This window comes from Coregonus clupeaformis, unplaced genomic scaffold, assembly GCF_020615455.1.
Source record: "Coregonus clupeaformis isolate EN_2021a unplaced genomic scaffold, ASM2061545v1 scaf0138, whole genome shotgun sequence".
NCBI lineage: Eukaryota > Metazoa > Chordata > Actinopteri > Salmoniformes > Salmonidae > Coregonus > Coregonus clupeaformis.
The window spans coordinates 494,196-512,500 of NW_025533593.1; the positions used below are offsets into that span (position 1 = coordinate 494,196).

Sequence of the window (18,305 nt, forward strand, 5' to 3'; positions counted from 1 at the left end):
ATCGAAAAATGAAGGGAATGTGAGAGAGATAGCAAGAGGGATGGAGGGAGAGAGAGAGATAGAGAGAGAGAGAGAGAGAGAGAGAGAGAGAGATAGGAAGAGACAGAGAAAGTGATGGAGAGAGAGAGAGAGGAAGAGACAGAGAAAGTGATGGAGAGAGAGAGTTAGAGGAAAGGAGAGATAGGTGAATGTAGAAATGTAGTGCATGTTTGGACAGCGCCAAATGTGTGAATGAATTAATTAATGCAATTCAGTTTTTAGATGCCATAGTACATTAAATTAAACTGTAAAAAAACTATCTTTCTCCCTCCCTCCCTCCCTCCCTCCCTCCCTCCCTCCCTCCCCTTGTTCTCCCCCCTCCTCCTCCCCTCCCTCCCTCCCTCCACTCCTCCCTCCCTCCCTGCCCCCTCCTCATCCCCTCCCAAACCTCCCTCCCTCCTCCCTCCTTCCTCCCCTCCTCCCTCCCTCCCTCCCCCCCTCCTCATCCCCTCCCAAACCTCCCTCCTTCCTCCCTCCTTCCTCCCCTTCTCCCTCCCTCCCTCCTCCTCCTCCCTCCTCCCTCCTCCCCACTCCTCTCTCTCCCCCCCCCTCCCTCCCCCCACCTCCTCCCCTCTCCTCCCTCCCCCTCCCCTCCTCCCTCCCTAACCTCCCTCCTCTCCTCCTCCCCCTCCCTCCTCCTCCTCCCCCCTCCCTCCTCCTCCTCCCTCATCTCCCCCCTCCCTCCCCTCCTCCCTCCCCCTCCCCCTCCTGCCTCCCCCTCCCCCTCCTCCTCCCCTCCCCCCTCCCTCCTCTCCTCCTCCCCCCTCCCTCCTCCTCCTCCCCCTCCCTCCTCCTCCTCCTCCTCCTCCCCCTCCCCTCCTCCTCCCCCCCTCCCCTCCTCCCTCTCCTCCCCTCCCCCTCCCCCCTCCCCCTCCTCCCTCCCCCCTCCTCCCTCCTCTCTCTCTCCAGGGTGTTCACAGTGACAGCAGTGGCCCAGCTGTGTGTGTTGGGTACTATGTGGATATTTGGAATGTTCCAGTTCCAAGAGGAGGGGACAGTGGTCATGACATATCTCTTCACCATCCTCAACTCTCTACAGGGAGCTCTGCTGTTCATCATGCACTGCCTACTGAACAAAACGGTAAGGTGTGTGTGTGTGTGTTGTGTGTTGTGTGTGTGTGTAACACTGTGCTCTGCTGCCCCCATCAGGTGAGAGTGGAGTATGGCAAGCTCCTGTCCTGTATCTGCACACCACAGAAGAAGAGATACTCAGAGGTCAGCACTACCAATCCTTCCTCCAGCAACTCCCAGGTACACACACAGACACTCACACACACTCATACACACACACACACACACACACACACACACACACACACACACACACACACACACACACCACTTTCATTAAGTTAACCTCTGTCCTTTGACCTTTGTCTGTCATAGGGGTCAAGGAGCGCCCAGAACACAGGAGAGTCGCAGATGTGAAGTCACCAAACCCCCACAATGTACTTCTTTACTCCCCCTGCCATGACAAAGGTTCCCACTAGATGGCCAAACTGTAAAGTCAAAATGGTCGATATTGTAAACATTTATGAAAACAAAGATTTGGGTTTAGCGGTGTGGTTAAGGTTAGGGTTAAGATACATTGTAGAAATGGGCAGGGTGTCTGACTTAGCATCTTGCCAGATAGTGACAACCCAGAGGATAGTACTTTTCAGGTTAGTAGAACATGTGTCCAACTAGCCAGCCAGATAGTAAAAATTGTGCTCCACTAGCCAGGCTGGCCAGCGCCCAAATTCCTTAAGTTCCACCCCTGATTAGACACTTCATACCAAACTTGATGTTAACCACTGTCTTATCAAGCATTAGGTTATCCATTCAGAAATGATATGATCTTCATGTCATCCAATAGCAATCCATATGATCTTTATGTCATCCAATCAGAAGTTATATGATCTTCATGTCATCCAATAGCAATCCATATCCTCTTTGTCATTTTTACAGCCACAAAAGAAAGGTACTATTTTACACCACCTTGTCAAATAGACAGATGAAACCATAATCATGAACATAAGCTTTCTTCTTTTCCATTTATGTGATAGATTTATAGTCATATTTATTACCAAGAGCACAAGATATGATCACTTTTCTATACAAATACATTTTTAGAAAAATGTAAAATTATGTGAAGATATGTGTTAGTTGTGACCAAATGGAGTGTTATACTGTAAATGTGTATTTATCTTTAACACTTTATTAATAACTTTTAAGAATAAGCCTTTATAAATGAATGTGCATGTTTATAAATTATTGTAAATGTTGTAAATTCTTATGGAATGGAAGGCTATTAATGCTTACACATTCTTATAAATGTTTATAAATGTTTCCAAATATAATTGTTAATAGTGTATACATCGTTAAAAGGTTTATTCAAGATAGTTCTTATAAAGTGTTACCATGGCCACCTCTATGTATATAATGAGATATTAGAAGATTTGTTGTGAACACTTGCAATGCTTTTGTCCAAATACAGCATTTATCAACAGGTTTTTTTTTAAAATCCCTGTGGGAAGATTCCCTGAATCATGGGGGAATTAACAGGAAGTCCGGATTCTCCAACCGGGATTGTCACTCATTGCTCCATCTTAAAACTCTTGTTTTATTTATTACTGGCCAACAAAATTTAGTGTAGCAATTTGAGAGGAGTTACCCCGACCTGGACTTAACCACAACAAGTTGTGGGACGACCGGTTTGTTGCTTTTTGAATCCCATGATCATGGAGGTAAAGTCTTAAAACGATGTAAACAATGTATTTTATTCTATTCTGTTGCACTTTTACTTTCACAAGTTGTGTGTTTTATACTTTTTGAGAACGTACCATTTTCATGTCCTTTTATCAACAAAGTTCTGAATGTAAGCACTTAGTGTTGTACTTTACTGTGTAGTGTGTGTGTTTGTGTGTGTGAGTGAGAGTATGAGAGAGAGCGAGAGAGAAAGAGCGAGAGAGAGTCTGGGTGTGTTTCGGTACGTCTGTAATTTTAGCCACAATTAAAATATTGTTACAAATAATCTACTGTAGATGTCTTCTTAACACACACACACACACACACACACACACACACACACACACACACACACACACACACACACACACACACACACACCCAGGCCAATAAGCCTCTCGGACTAGCTTTTTGTAAAGACACCCACACAGTGATATGAATCATATAGATCCATGATGCCAGGATGCGTATGTCTAGTTGTGTCTAACCTGAATGTGTTGAGGTCTACTCAGACCATGGAGAGTGTGTGTTCACCCTGAGATCCCTTCTCTAATGTCTTCTGTCCTACTTCTGTTTCTATACAGTAGATCCCTGTATTGGGAGCAACATTTAGATCAGTAGAATAGTAACAATCCCACAGGGTTTTGTTGATAGGCTCCCTCCTGTTGGAACACGTTACACTGTGACATCAGAAAGAATACATGCTGGACCAATAACAGGCTTGGTATTTCTAGTAGGCCTATATCCCATAGCCATCACATATTGATATGTTGCATGCTTCCCAAATGGCACCCTATTCCCTTTAGTGCACTACTTTACACTATTGGTGCACTACATAGGGAATATGGTGTCATTTGGGATATACACATTGTCTTAAAAAAACCTAAGCTCTCTCTCTCTCTCTCTCTCTCTCTCGTTCACTCCTTCTTTCCCTCTCATCTTCCTCTTTCTCTCTCAGCTCTATATTCCACTGGGTGTCACGGTTTCGGCCGAGGCTGCTCCTTCTCCTTGTTCGGGCAGGCTTCGGCGGTCGTCGTCTCCGGAGTACTAGCTGCCACCGTTCTATGTTTCGATGTTTGATTGGTTTTGTCTGTTTTGTTACACCTGTTCCTTGTTAGTGTTCATTATGCGTCCTATAAGTTCTCTTGAGTTTTGTCATGTGTTGTGTGTAATTGTTCGTTGTCACTGTGGGATGCTAGTTCGTTTTTGTCTCTCTGTTCGGTGTAGTAGAGAGCTCTGCACTTTTGTGCCTTTGTATGTACTTTACCGGTGTGCGTAAAGTTCGCTTGCCTGCCAGGTTGTATGTAGCCGTGTTTGGCTTGTTCTTTTTGTCTTCACTAAAGACGTCAGTACGAAGCCTCTGTGTGTCCTGCGCTTGATTCCACACCACTTCTACACTCAACTGTGACAGAATTACACACCATTACTATGGAATCAGCAGGAGCAGCCGCACCTACCGAGATTATTGAGGAGCGCCTTCGTGGACAGGAGGACAGGATCAACCAGATCGAGCACGCTCTGGATAGGGTGATGAACACCCTCCATCGATGGGAGGCCAGCGGGGTACCCACGCCCCCACCTACCATACCATCACCATCGGTCAGTCCACCTGTCCAACTTCCGGAACCCAGTGGGATTCGGCTCTCGCTCCCGAGGGCGTACGACGGTGCCGGGTGTCAGGGTTTCCTGTTGCAAATCGAACTCTACCTCGCCACCGTACACCCGGTGCCCTCGGGACACGAGAGCGTTTCCGCCCTCATCTCCTGTCTCACCGGCAAGGCGTTGGAGTGGGCCAACGCCGAATGGAGGAGGATAGACGCCGCAACAATCACCTATGCGGAGTTCTCCCACCGCTTTAGGGCTGTATTCGACCATCCACCTGAGGGGAAGGCGGCGGGGGAGCGTCTATTCTTCGACAGGGGATGAGGAGCGCTCAAGAGTTTGCACTGGAGTTCCGGACTCTAGCGGCAGATGCAGGGTGGAATGAGCGGGCCCTCATAGATCACTTCCGCTGCAGCCTCAGGGAGGACGTCCGTTGAGAGTTGGCGTGCAGGGACACCACTCTTTCGTTTGACCAATTGGTTGACATGGCCATTCGGCTAGACACCCTGCTCGCAACCCGCGGACGTCCTGGGTGGGGGTCACCCATTCCACCCTCCAGCACCTCCGAGCCGAGTCCTATGGAGCTCGGGGGTGCTGGCGCTAGAGAACGGAGGAGAAGGAGCCCGAGGGGGGCCGTCCCCTGCACCAACTGTGGCCGTGGAGGGCACACCACGGCTAGGTGCTGGGGAGGGTCTCCTGGAGGACGAGACAGCAGGCCACACATTGGGGAGTCCTCCCAGGTGAGTAGGCGCCCCACTTACCCAGAGCATTCTGTCGTGCACATAACCATACCTGTTTGTTTTCCACAGGTTGCACCTCGTTCCCAGCATAAGGCGCTAGTAGATTCAGGCGCAGCTGTGAATTTTGTAGATCGTACATTTTGTATAGAGTTAGGGATCCCTCTCCTACCGGTTAATAATCCCTTCCCTGTACATGCCCTAGATAGCCATCTGTTAGGATCCGGGTTGATTAGGGAGGTCACAGTGCCACTTAGGATGGAGACGCAGGGGGGTCATGAGGAGACGATTCAGCTATACCTGATTGACTCTCCTGCGTATCCGGTGGTGCTGGGGCTTCCCTGGTTGATTACCCACGATCCTACCATTTCGTGGCGAGAGAAGGCTCTTAAGGGGTGGTCTGCCCAGTGTGTGGGGCTATGTCTGGGTGTTTCCGTAGGGGCGACCTCGGTGGAGAGTCCAAACCAAATGCCCGCAATGCATGTTCCCCCCGAGTATGAGGATTTAGCACTCGTGTTTAGCAAGGCGAGGGCGGCGCGATTGCCACCTCATAGACGGGGGGATTGTGCGATAGACCTCCAGGCAGGAGCTGCGCTCCCACAGAGCCATGTGTATCCTTTGTCACAAGAGGAGAAGAGGGCAATGGAGACATACATTGCCGAGTCTCTGAGACAGGGATACATACGGCCCTCCACTTCCCCTGCGTCCTCTAGCTTCTTTTTTGTGAAGAAAAAAGATGGAGGTTTGCGCCCGTGTATCGATTACCGCGGTCTCAATTTGATTACTGTGAAATAAAGTTATCCACTCCCTCTGATTGCGACTATGACGGAGTCATTACACGGGGCACGGTTCTTCACAAAATTGGACCTCAGGAGCGCATACAACTTGGTGCGCATTAGAGAGGGCGATGAATGGAAGACAGCATTTAGTTTCTACCTCGGGTCATTACGAGTATCTCGTCATGCCATACGGGTTAATGAATGCTCCATCAGTCTTCCAATCCTTTGTGGATGAGATCTTCCGGGACATGCAGGGGCAGGGAGTGGTCGTGTACATAGACGATATTCTAGTGTACAGTTCTACCCGAGCCGAGCATGTAGCCCTGGTGCGCCGAGTGTTGAGGAGGCTGTTGGAGCATGACCTGTATGTCAAGGCAGAGAAATGTCTGTTCTTCCAGGAGTCGGTCTCCTTTTTGGGTTATCAGTTGTCCGCATCAGGGGTGAAGATGGAGGTTGACCGTGTGTCAGCCGTGCGTAATTGGCAAACCCCAACCACAGTGAAAGAGGTGCAGCAGTTCTTGGGCTTTGCGAATTACTACCGGAGGTTTATCCGGGGTTTTGGACAGGTGGCAGCTCCCATAACGTCCCTTCTGAAGGGGGGTCCGGTGCGCTTACGGTGGTCAGCTGAGGCGAACAGGGCTTTTGGGAGACTGAAGGACCTGTTTACTTCGGCTCCGGTGCTGGCGCATCCGGATCCCGCTTTACCATTCCAAGTGGAGGTGGACGCGTCAGAAGCCGGTATCGGGGCCGTTCTCTCGCAATGGTCCGGCTCACCACCTAAACTCCGCCCCTGTGCTTTTTACTCCAAAAAGCTCAGTCCGGCGGAGCGAAATTATGACGTAGGGGACAGGGAGCTGTTAGCCGTGGTACAGGCCCTAAAGGTGTGGAGGTATTGGCTTGAGGGGGCTCAACACCCTTTTCTCATTTTGACTGACCACCGTAACCTGTAATACATTCGGGCAGCTAGGAGACTAAATCCTCGCCAGGCTCGGTGGACTATGTTTCTAGCCCGGTTCGTATTTAAGATCACTTACATCCCTAGGTCCCAGAACGGGAAGGCAGACACCCTGTCTCGGCGGTATGACACAGAGGAGAGGTCCGTTGAGTCCACTCCCATACTACCTGAGTCTTGTCTGGTGGCACCGGTGGTGTGGGAGGTCGATACGGAGATCGAGCGGGCGTTACGCACCGACCCTAGCCCTCCACAGTGTCCGGTGGGTCGGACGTACGTCCCGCTCGAGGTCCGGGATCGACTCATTTATTGGGCTCACACGTCACCCTCCTCTGGGCATCCAGTTATTGGCCGGACAGTGCACTGCCTTAGCACAAAGTACTGGTGGCCAACGTTAGCCAGGGATGTGAGGATTTATGTCTCCTCCTGCTCGGTGTGTGCCCAGTGTAAGGCGCCCAGACACTTGCCCAGGGGTAAGTTACAACCCCTGCCCGTTCCACAACGACCCTGGTCTCACCTCTCGGTGGATTTTGTTACAGACCTTCCCCCCTCACAGGGGAATACCACCATCCTGGTCGTTGTGGATCGGTTCTCGAAGGCCTGTCGTCTCCTTCCCATGCCGGGTCTTCCTACTGCCCTACAGACCGCTGAGGCTCTATTCACTCACGTCTTCCGGCATTACGGGGTACCCGAGGATATAGTGTCTGATCGAGGCCCCCAGTTTACCTCCAGAGTCTGGAGAGCGTTTATGGAGCGTTTGGGGGTTTCGGTGAGCCTTACCTCGGGTTACCACCCGGAGAGTAATGGGCAGGTCAAACGTGTCAACCAGGATGTGGGTAGGTTTCTGAGGTCGTATTGCCAGGGCCGGCCGGAGGAGTGGGCGAGGTATGTTCCCTGGGCCGAGATGGCACAGAACTCTCTCTGCCACTCCTCCACTAAACTAACTCCTTTCCAGTGTGTGTTAGGGTACCAGCCGGCTCTGGCACCTTGGCATCAGAGCCAGATCGAGGCCCCTGCGGTGGATGAGTGGGTGCGGCGCTCGGAGGAGACGTGGAACGCTGCACACATCCATCTGCAGCGAGCCATCCGTCGACATAAGACGAGCGCCGATCTCCACCGCAGTGAGGGGCCAGTGTACGCACCAGGAGATCGAGTCTGGCTCTCGACCAGAAACCTGCCCCTCCGCCTGCCCTGCCGGAAGCTGGGTCGGCGGTTTGTGGGGCCTTTTAAAGTCCTGAGGAGATTGAACGAGGTGTGTTACAGGTTACAACTGCCAATTGATTACAAGAATATTAACCCCTCGTTCCATGTGTCTCTCCTCAGGCCGGTGGTAGCTGGTCCACTCCAGGACTATGAGATAGAAGAGACTCCTCCGCCCCCGCTGGACATCGAGGGGGCTCCGGCGTACACTGTTCGGTCCATCCTAGATTCGAGACGCCGGATGGGGGGTCTCCAATATCTCGTGGAGTGGGAGGGGTACGGCCAGGAGGAGCGGTGCTGGGTGCCGAGGAGGGACATCCTAGACCCGTCTCTTCTGACCGAGTTCCATCGTGGTCATCCCACGCGCCCTGCTCCGCGTCTTCCTGGTCGTCCTCGAGGCCGGGGTCGGCGCACGGCTGGAGCCGCGCGTCAAGGGGGGGGTACTGTCACGGTTTCGGCCGAGGCTGCTCCTTCTCCTTGTTCGGGCAGGCTTCGGCGGTCGTCGTCTCCGGAGTACTAGCTGCGCTTGATTCCACACCACTTCTACACTCAACTGTGACACTGGGCTTGGTTTCAGAAGCTATTCAGAGAAGTCAACCTTGAGAGAGAGAGAGAGAGAACTGAGCAGTGAATGAGAACCTAATTTCCATGTCAAGAATAAGAGAGGGAACTAGACCGAGACAAGGGGTAAACGAAGGGAAAAGGATACACTAACAGAAGATGTGGAGAGAAAGAGAGAGGGAAAGAGAAAGATCAGAAGGAGAGAGAGAGAGAGAGAGAGAGAGAGAGAGAGAGAGAGAGAGAGAGAGAGAGAGAGAGAGAGAGAGAGAGAGAGAGAGAGAGAGAGAGAGAGAGAGAGAGAGAGAGAGAGAGAGAGAGAGAGAGAGAGAGAGAGAGAGAGAGAGAGAGAGAGAGAGAGAGAGAGAGAGAGAGAGAGAGAGAGAGAGAGAGAGAGAGAGAGAGAGAGAGAGAGAGAGAGAGAGAGAGAGAGAGAGAGAGAGAGAGAGAGAGAGAGAGAGAGAGAGAGAGAGAGAGAGAGAGAGAGAGAGGGGGCGGGCTCCAACAGGAAGAGAAAGAGAGAGCGGAGAGCAAAGTAGTTGTTTTTCTAACCCCTTGTGGCACACAGAGACTTGTCTCGCCAAAAGAGAGGACATATATATATATATTTTATTCTGTTCATTCTATCACCACGAATCATACGGAATAAAAACAGTCTTAACCTGGGATTTTCTTCAATCTGAATTAAACTGTAAAACAGATTTAATCTCAGACTGATTGTTCTGACAGGGCTAGTTTTATTTGGATCCTACTAGTTGTCTGGTGTGGATATAATATCAGTCTGTCTTTGAGATGGAGTCCAGAACTGTTCTACTTATTCTGGGTGAGTCTAACCTTGACTAGTTGTGTGTTTGTGTGTTTGTGTGTGTGTGTGTGTGTGTGTGTGTGTGTGTGTGTGTGTGTGTGTGTGTGTGTGTGTGAGAGAGAGAGAGAGTGACAAATAGAGAGAGAGGTGGTATTTCATAATTCATTGTCAGTTAAAGTTTAATGGCTACAGAATACTCCAACCGCGTACAAACCATGGATATAGTGTGAATGTTCCAACCAAACCATGGATATAGTGTGAATGTTACCACCCAACCATGGATATAGTGTGAATGTTACAACCAAACCATGGATATAGTGTGAATGTTACCACCCAACCATGGATATAGTGTGAATGTTCCAACCAAACCATGGATATAGTGTGAATGTTACCACAAACCATAGATATAGTGTGAATGTTACAACCCAACCAAGGATATAGTGTGAATGTTACCACCAAACCATGGATATAGTGTGAATGTTACCACCAAACCATGGATATAGTGTGAATGTTACCACCAAACCATGGATATAGTGTGAATGTTACCACCCAACCATGGATATAGTGTGAATGTTACAACTCTACAGTACCAGTCAAAAGTTTGGACACACCTACTCATTCAAGGGTTTTTGTTTATTTTTACTATTTTCTACATTGTAGAATAATAGTGAAGACATCAAAACTATGAAATAACACATATGGAATCATGTAGTAACCAAAAAAGTGTCAAACAAATCAAAATATATTTTATATTTGAGATTCTTCAAAGTAGCCACCCTTTGCCTTGATGACAACTTTGCAGTTTTAGTGTGTATAGACTGTTTTAGTGTGTATGGACAGTTTGGCAGTTCTGAGAGGTCAGCATGTGTTATGTTGTGCTTTGGTATGTTGTTTTATGTTATAATGAGTTTTGTTTAAGGTTTCTATCTCAATATCAAATTATTATTGTTTTCAATCAAAATGGTCAAAATGTTTTTTTTAAAATAGCCTGGCTATCCGTAATTTTAGTTTTATCGTGCCGTCTGGTTTACTTAATATAAGAAATTTGAAAATATTTATAATTTTACTTTTGATACATACTTTAAGTATATTTTAGCAATTACATTTTCTTTTTAAACTTAAGTATATTTAGACTGTTACTCAAGTTGTATTTTACTGGGTGACATTCAATTTTATTTAAGTCATTTTCTATTAAGGTATCTTTACTTTTACTCTGACAATTGGGTACTCTTTCCACTACTACCATTCACCCTCTGAATGGCGCACATACACAATCACAATGTCTCAATTCTCTCAAGGCTTGAAAATCCTGCTTTAACCTGTCTCCTCCCCTTCATCTACACTGATTGAAGTGGATTTAACAAGTGACATCTATAAGGGATCATAGCTTTAACCTGGATTCACGTGGTCAGTCTATGTCATGGAAAGAACAGGTGTTCTTAATGTTTTGTATACTCATTGTAGATATGAAACAAAGGGACATCTCATTTTTGAGGCACTGGGCCTTTCAGTTAAGTTACGATAATATCTTAATATACATTAGGTACTATGTTATGTTATGCTATAAGTTAGTATGTTACGTTATGTGTTACTGTACTTAAGGTTAGTTCAGGTACATATGGATGTAATACTATGTTCTGGGTATGATAGTTTTGTTATTTATTGTTGTCAGAATGTCACTGTTTCCAGGAAGCAACACAGTGGCAGCATTGACACTAGTTGGCTTTCTGCAGAGTCCCTCAATGAGTCAGACCTGGATTCAGATACTACTCAATATCATTGCAAATAGTTAATCTGGGCTTGATTGAGCTTGCCTAGCATAATTTAACCAATAGAATAGTGGCTAAAGTACAAACCCTGCCCATATGGCACTTCAGACAGGCTAGAAATGAAAGGACCTGAAATATTTAAAATAGTATTTGAACACAGGTCTGATATGAGTACAGATTTCTCTACTTCTCCTCTCTACTTCTTAGCCTAGAGACTGAACACAGAGAGAGAGAGAGAGAGAGAGAGAGAGAGAGAGGGAGGGTGGGTGGAGAGACAGAGAGAGAAGGGGGGTGAGAGGGAGAGAGACAGAGAGAGAGAGTGGGGAGAGCGAGAGAGAGGGGGAGGGGGGAGAGAGAGCGAGAGAGAAGAGGGGGAGGGGGAGAGAGAGAGAGCGAGCGAGAGAGAAGAGGGGGAGCGAGAGAGAGAGCGAGAGAGAGCGCGAGAGAGGTGGGGGGTTTTCCTATGGGGACAGTTGAAGAACCCTTTTTTTGTTCTAGATAGCACCTTTTTTTCTATGAGTGTAGTCAGTTGTAGAACTGAATGCATTCAACCGAAATGTGTCTTCGGTGTTTAACTCAACCCCTCTGGATCAGAGAGGTGAGGTGGGCTTTCTTAATCTACATCTACGTCTCGGGAGGTGTGTGTGTGTGTGTGTGTGTGTGTGTGTGTGTGTTTGTGTGTTTATCATAAAGATCCTCAGTGTGTGTGAGGCCTGATGTCTAACCGAAATCTTTCAGTCATGATCTCAACCTCACACACATACGCAAGCACACACACACGCACACACACACGCACACACACACACACACTCACACACCAACCACAGGAAACGAAGTTGGTAGAAGACCAATACAGCTTTTTGTAAAGACATACAGTGCCTTCAGAAAGTATTCACACCCCTTGAATTTTTCCACATGTTGTTGTGTTACAGCCTGAATTAAAAATGGATTACATTTAGATTTTGTGTCACTGATCTACACACAATACCCCATAATGTCAAAGTGGAATTTTGTTTGTAGAACATAAAAAAATGAAAGAAATGAAAAGCTGAAACGTCTTGAGGCAATAAGTATTCAACACCTTTGTTATGTCAAGCCTACAGAAGTTCAGGAGTAAAAATGTGCTTTCAAAAATCACATAATAAGTTGTATGGACTCATTCTGTGTTCAATGATATGCATGCATTATCATGATGATGTGGCTGGAGACACTTTTCTTCTTAAAAGTCAATATCTTGACAACTTGGCTGCAGACATGTAAAACAAAATGAAACAAATACCAAAATATATATTTTGAGTGAAATTCCCCTTTACGTTTAGTAACCTAGCTATAATATCCCTGTCTTCTCTCCTATACTTCAGTTTAGTAACCTAGCTACAGTGGCGGCTCCTGAAAAAATTCTCAGGAGGGGCAATTTTTCTGATGATTTAGGTGACCTACACACATTTAAAAAAAAGATATGTCCAGCAACAACATGAAGACAGGGGCAGCATATAAGTCAATACCAGAAGCATTTATTGACTGATCTCAAAAGTGTTGGCTTACCAGGGTTGGTGGAGCCCTCAGTTTCATCTTTGCCTCGCAAAGCTAACTCAAACACTCCACAAAACTTCACACACTGGATTAGCCGGCTGAGGATGTGGCGGTTCTTGCTAATGTCGTAGTAAATATATTTGTTATAGTGAATATGGAATATGATATGTTGAGTAAAATGTTGTGCTAAGATCTATTTAGGTCAGGAGCTGGTTATAAGTTCTGTTCCTATCCAATAACAATGGACAAAAGGGTCCTATCTTGTCAGCCTTGTCAGCAGGTGGCCAAGGACAACACCCACGCCATAGGCCTCTCAGTTCTTCCAACTCACGAGTTCTTGCTCTGAGGACACACACACACACACACACACACAAACACACACACACACACATCATCACTGTTAAACACACACACACACACACTCATCATCACTGTTAAACACACACACACACACACACAAAAATCCCCTCTCTTAGGCTGAACATTTGAAGACAGAGAACCCGACTCAGAGCCAATGCAACAGTGACAGTAGCCTGGAGGTGACCTCGCCCAACTCATCAGGACCAATCAGAAGATCAGAACTACTAGATTGAACCTACTTCATTTATTGCATAAAATGTCTGCACACAATGTTTCGGGGCTCTCTTCAGATAATAATAATAATAATAATAATAATAATATGCCATTTAGCAGACGCTTTTATCCAAAGCGACTTACAGTCATGCGTGCATACATTTTTGTGTATGGGTGGTCCCGGGGATCGAACCCACTACCTTGGCGTTACAAGCACCATGCTCTACCAGCTGAGCTACAGAAAGTGGATACTCATGGATGCGCATTGCAATTGTAAAATGTCAACACAATTGGAGACACCACGTCATTTTTGGAGACATGTTATTGACAGTAAACTATTGTAGATGCGACTGCTAACTAAATAAAACATTTTAGCTGGCTAGCTAATCATCTTAGCTAAATGTGGGGCAAACAATTCAGTTATTTACCGTTAATTTGAGGGATTGGGGTGAAATAAATCGAGTTACATAGTGATACTTTACGATATACTGTATTGACAATATCGCAATATTTTAGCGCTAGTTGGCTGTACCTGCACCAAAACACCATTATTGTTCCTTCATAGCTTGTTCTCAATCTTTTCACATTGGGAGCCAATTAGTTTTCAGCACTTTTATTTCCATGACTGATCAAAACTCGTTCTCATGGCTTTCTGATCCCTCTGCAACAGACATATGGTGCGCAATAAAATCACAGTATCGAATCGCAATACGTATAGAATCATGAGACTCGCAATGCTGATGCATATATCTTATCGTGAGGTTCCTGGCAATTCCCAGCCCAAGTTCATTTGCCACAACAAATCTCTTCGCTAGCAAACGCTAATATTTTGGTAAGTGATGCAAATAGTGAACTATGTAGGGCCAGGATGTAAAATATATGTAGCTGCAGCAATTTCTCTTATCTGATATGGTAAGTAATGGGGCTTAATTTATAGCTTATAGTTTGACGAACGGGTCCGTGAACGCGATTCCAGATATATTTACCTCTGAATAAACTGCCTTTATTACACCATATCCACATCCAGTAAACTTGTGATTATCAACACTAACCTCATCGTTGTGGCGGCGGACAGCTAGCCTGTATCCCTCGTCATCCAGTTGAGTGAGTGGCAATGTCTTTTTTCGTTCAGTACCAATTTTTGGAAAATCCTCGGGTGTAGGACTTTCCGCCTTTAGTAGAAACCTGTTGAATTATTAAATTTGGTCTGGGAGGTCCTAATTGTTTCGTTGCCAATTTATCTTAATTTGTTCGCCGACAAAAAGGAACTTCTTTCAAAGACACAATCGAGTTGGACTGAAGCCTAGCCATTTTGATAGTAGTAGTGAATTGATTGAGGCTGCTACCTGGTCTTTTCTTAGTTACGTTCATTCGTGGTTACGTTATGTATGACGAAAGCGCGTAAGTGCAAGCCCACAGACACCCATAGAGAATGTATTGAAAGCTTTGAAATGTGAAACAAATAGATTTTACATGACAGGCTATGAGAGACTTCTGGGCGATTTTCAACCTGACTGAAATCGCCCAAAAAAACGGGCGGGGCCATTTGAAGCACGACTTTAGCCTGATTTGACATTTAGTGGCTGTCAGATCAGACGTGAACACTGATAACTGCTGTTGCCGTGATATAATTTTTTATAAATTTATAAATTTTTTAAATAATTTTTTATTTTTTTATAATTGATTAGAAAAAAAATCCCTTCCTTTTCCCGTTTGGCAGTGCGTCGCCCATATCGCCCTATTGAACAAGCCGTCCCTGCCTAGCTATAATATCTCTGTCTTCTCTCCTATACTTCAGTTTAGTAACCTAGCTATAATATCTCTGTCTTCTCTCCTATACTTCAGTTTAGTAACCTAGCTATAATATCTCTGTCTTCTCTCCTATACTTCAGTTTAGTAACCTAGCTATAATATCTCTGTCTTCTCTCCTATACTTCAGTTTAGTAACCTAGCTATAATATCTCTGTCTTCTCTCTTATACTTCAGTTTAGTAACCTAGCTATAATATCTCTGTCTTCTCTCCTATACTTCAGTTTAGTAACCTAGCTATAATATCTCTGTCTTCTCTCCTATACTTCAGTTTAGTAACCTAGCTATAATATCTCTGTCTTCTCTCCTATACTTCCGTTTAGTAACCTAGCTATAATATCTCTATGGTCTCATAGACTTTACATAACATAGTACAAATAGCAATTCATAACATATCATACAAATTGTGTTATGTAACATATTATACAAAATTGATGATGGAGATTCACAAATTAATACATACCTTACGAAACGTAACATATCATACTAAATAGAGTGTCCAGGATTTACATTTACTATGTTACTTCTACCTCTGAATCCAGGTTAACTACTACTACTACTACTACTACTACTACTACTACTACTACTACTACTACTACTACTACTACTGCTACTACTACTACCACTACCACTACTACTACTACTACAACCACTACTACCACTACTACTACTACTACCACCACTACTACTACTACTACTACTACTACTACTACTACTACTACTACTACTACTACTACTACTACTACTACTACTACTGCTACTGCTACTACTACTACTGCTACTACTACTACTACTACTACTACTACTACTACTACTACTACTACTACTACCACTGCTACTACTACTACTACTACTACTACTACTACTACTACTACTACTACTGCTACTGCTACTACTACTACTACTACTACTACTACTACTACTACTAATAATAATAATAATAATAATAATAATAAAACAGCCCCCTGCAAGCTAATCATTATTCATGACTCCAATTCCTTTGCATTACATTGAGCTAATGGAAGTCCCCTTTATCCAAAACATACATCCTGTATGCAACAAGGTGCTAAAGTACTACTGCAAAAAAAACTATTAGAGATTTACCCAAGAAGACTCACAGCTGTAATCGCTGCCAAATGTGTTTCTAACATGTATTGACTCAGGGGGGTGAATACTTATCTAATCAATGTATATTAGTATGTTTTTTTCTTTAATCTTTTAAAAAACATATACTTTTTCTTCCACTTTGATATTACAGAGCATATTGTGTAGATTGTTGGGAAAAAAAATTATTACATCCATTTTAATCCCACTTTGTAGCACAATAAAATGAAGACATCAAAGGGGGTTAATACTTTATTAACCAGAGAGGTGATATTATCTCCCTAAAATACAGAATATCAGAATATTACCCTAATAATTAATGGAATTATATTCATAAATTCATCAGCATAGTATGTAAATGTATTAACATAGATTCCAATATTATTATTTAACTCAAAATAATACTGAGCTTCCAAATGACCTATATCCCATAGCCATCACAAACTGATATGTTGCATGCTTCCCAAATTGCACCCTATTCCCTTTAGTGCACTACTTTTGACTAATGGTGCACTATATAGGGAATATGGTGTCATTTGGGATATACACAATGTCTTAAAATAACCTAAGCTTAAAGTGGTTGTCTGGTTGAATAACTCTCACTCTCTCTCTCTCTCTCTCTCTTTCCCTCTTTTTCTCACTCTCTCTCTCTCTCTCTCTCTCTCTCTCTCTCTCTCTCTCTCTCTCTCTCTCTCTCTCCCTCTCTCCTCACAGGTCTTCATTTCGCTCAACTGGGGAACTTAGAGGTCATATGTGTTAATGCAGATGAGTGTACAGCCGGTGCCCCACCCTGTGGAAGTGCCCCACCCTCTCTCTCTCTCTCTCTCTCTCCCCTCCCCCTCTCTGTCTCCCCTCCCCCTCTCTCTCTCCCCTCCCCCTTTCTCTCTCCCCTCCCCCTCTCTCTCTCTCCCTCAGACATAGATGAGTGTAATGTAACCGCTGGTATCTGTGGAGTGAACGGGACCTGTGAGAACCAGAAAGGAAGCTACAGTTGTCTCTGCCACCCTGGACACAGTAACTATGGCAACAAACAGGTTAGGTGCTCAGGTGAGGGCAGAATCTGGTACCATGATGCACTGCTTCCCACGATATGGTACACTAAGGTACGATAACTTTGTCTGTCTTAGAAGAGGAACAAGAACAGGGTTCCTATTTTAACAGTCTTCCGTTACGTCTATATCTAACATAACATAACATATGCCATCTAGCAGACGCTTTTATTCAAAAGAGACTTACAGCAAGGGAGTGGATACATTTTCATAAGCGTGGCCCCAGCGCGAATCGAACCCACAACCCTTGGCAATGCTCTACCAACTGAGCCCCACAGGACCACAAGACTGTCTAGACCAGGGGAGTCAAACATACGACCCATTAAACAATCTCAATCAACATTGAAATGATTCAAATTAAACCATAACAGTATAGAAATGATAATGGACCTACATGTATGTTATTTCTAATCTGTCCAGTTGTTTAACTGTCATCCAAATTCAATTCTTAAATTTAAGTGCGGCCCTCCGGACTTCGTTGAAGGCCGAATGCGGCCCGCTTGGCAAAATGAGTTTGACACCCCTGATCTAGACTGTTAGAGAAGTCACCACCCTCACTGATCCCAATGCTACTTCCCCAAACAGAGGTTACTGCTGTGGTACTACAAACCGCCCCATAAGGACAGGTCTAGGTTCAGTTTTACTGTGTAAGCCTGGATAATGATGATCAGTAAGGGACTATGTAAACTGATCTGAGTGTGGGGCTTATATTACAGTAGATACCGTTATTCCACTGGCATCTTCCTCTTTCTAGTGCTGTGGCCTGAATGGCACCCTATTCCCTATATAGTGCACTACATTAGACCAGGGCCTATAGAGCGCTATATAGTAGGGTGTTGTTTGGGATGCATGCTAGGATGGTTACCATGGTAACATTTCAGCACTAGTGTGCTGTGGGTTTCTGGGTGTTTTAATCTCCACCTCGACTTCCTCTCTGTCTCATGTCTTCACTGTTATCTTAGTTAGTTGGTATCTGATGGTAAACATGGTTACCCATGGCAACAACCTGGATCTACTATGAGCATGATAAGGATGTCACAGTTTTAATTTGTATGTGTTGTGTTGTGTT

General features: G+C 45.2%; 1 protein-coding gene across 1 annotated transcript in view; it reads left to right on the forward strand.

Annotated features, from left to right (window-relative positions):
- The window catches only part of LOC121532570 (adhesion G protein-coupled receptor E5-like), a 182,874-nt gene that overhangs the window by 152,574 nt on the left and 11,995 nt on the right, over positions 1–18,305 (forward strand). Inside the window, exon 12 of the mRNA XM_045213676.1 lies at positions 17,103–17,234. Coding sequence (XP_045069611.1) covers positions 17,103–17,234 — 132 coding nt within the window. The remainder of the gene's footprint in view (positions 1–17,102; positions 17,235–18,305) is intronic.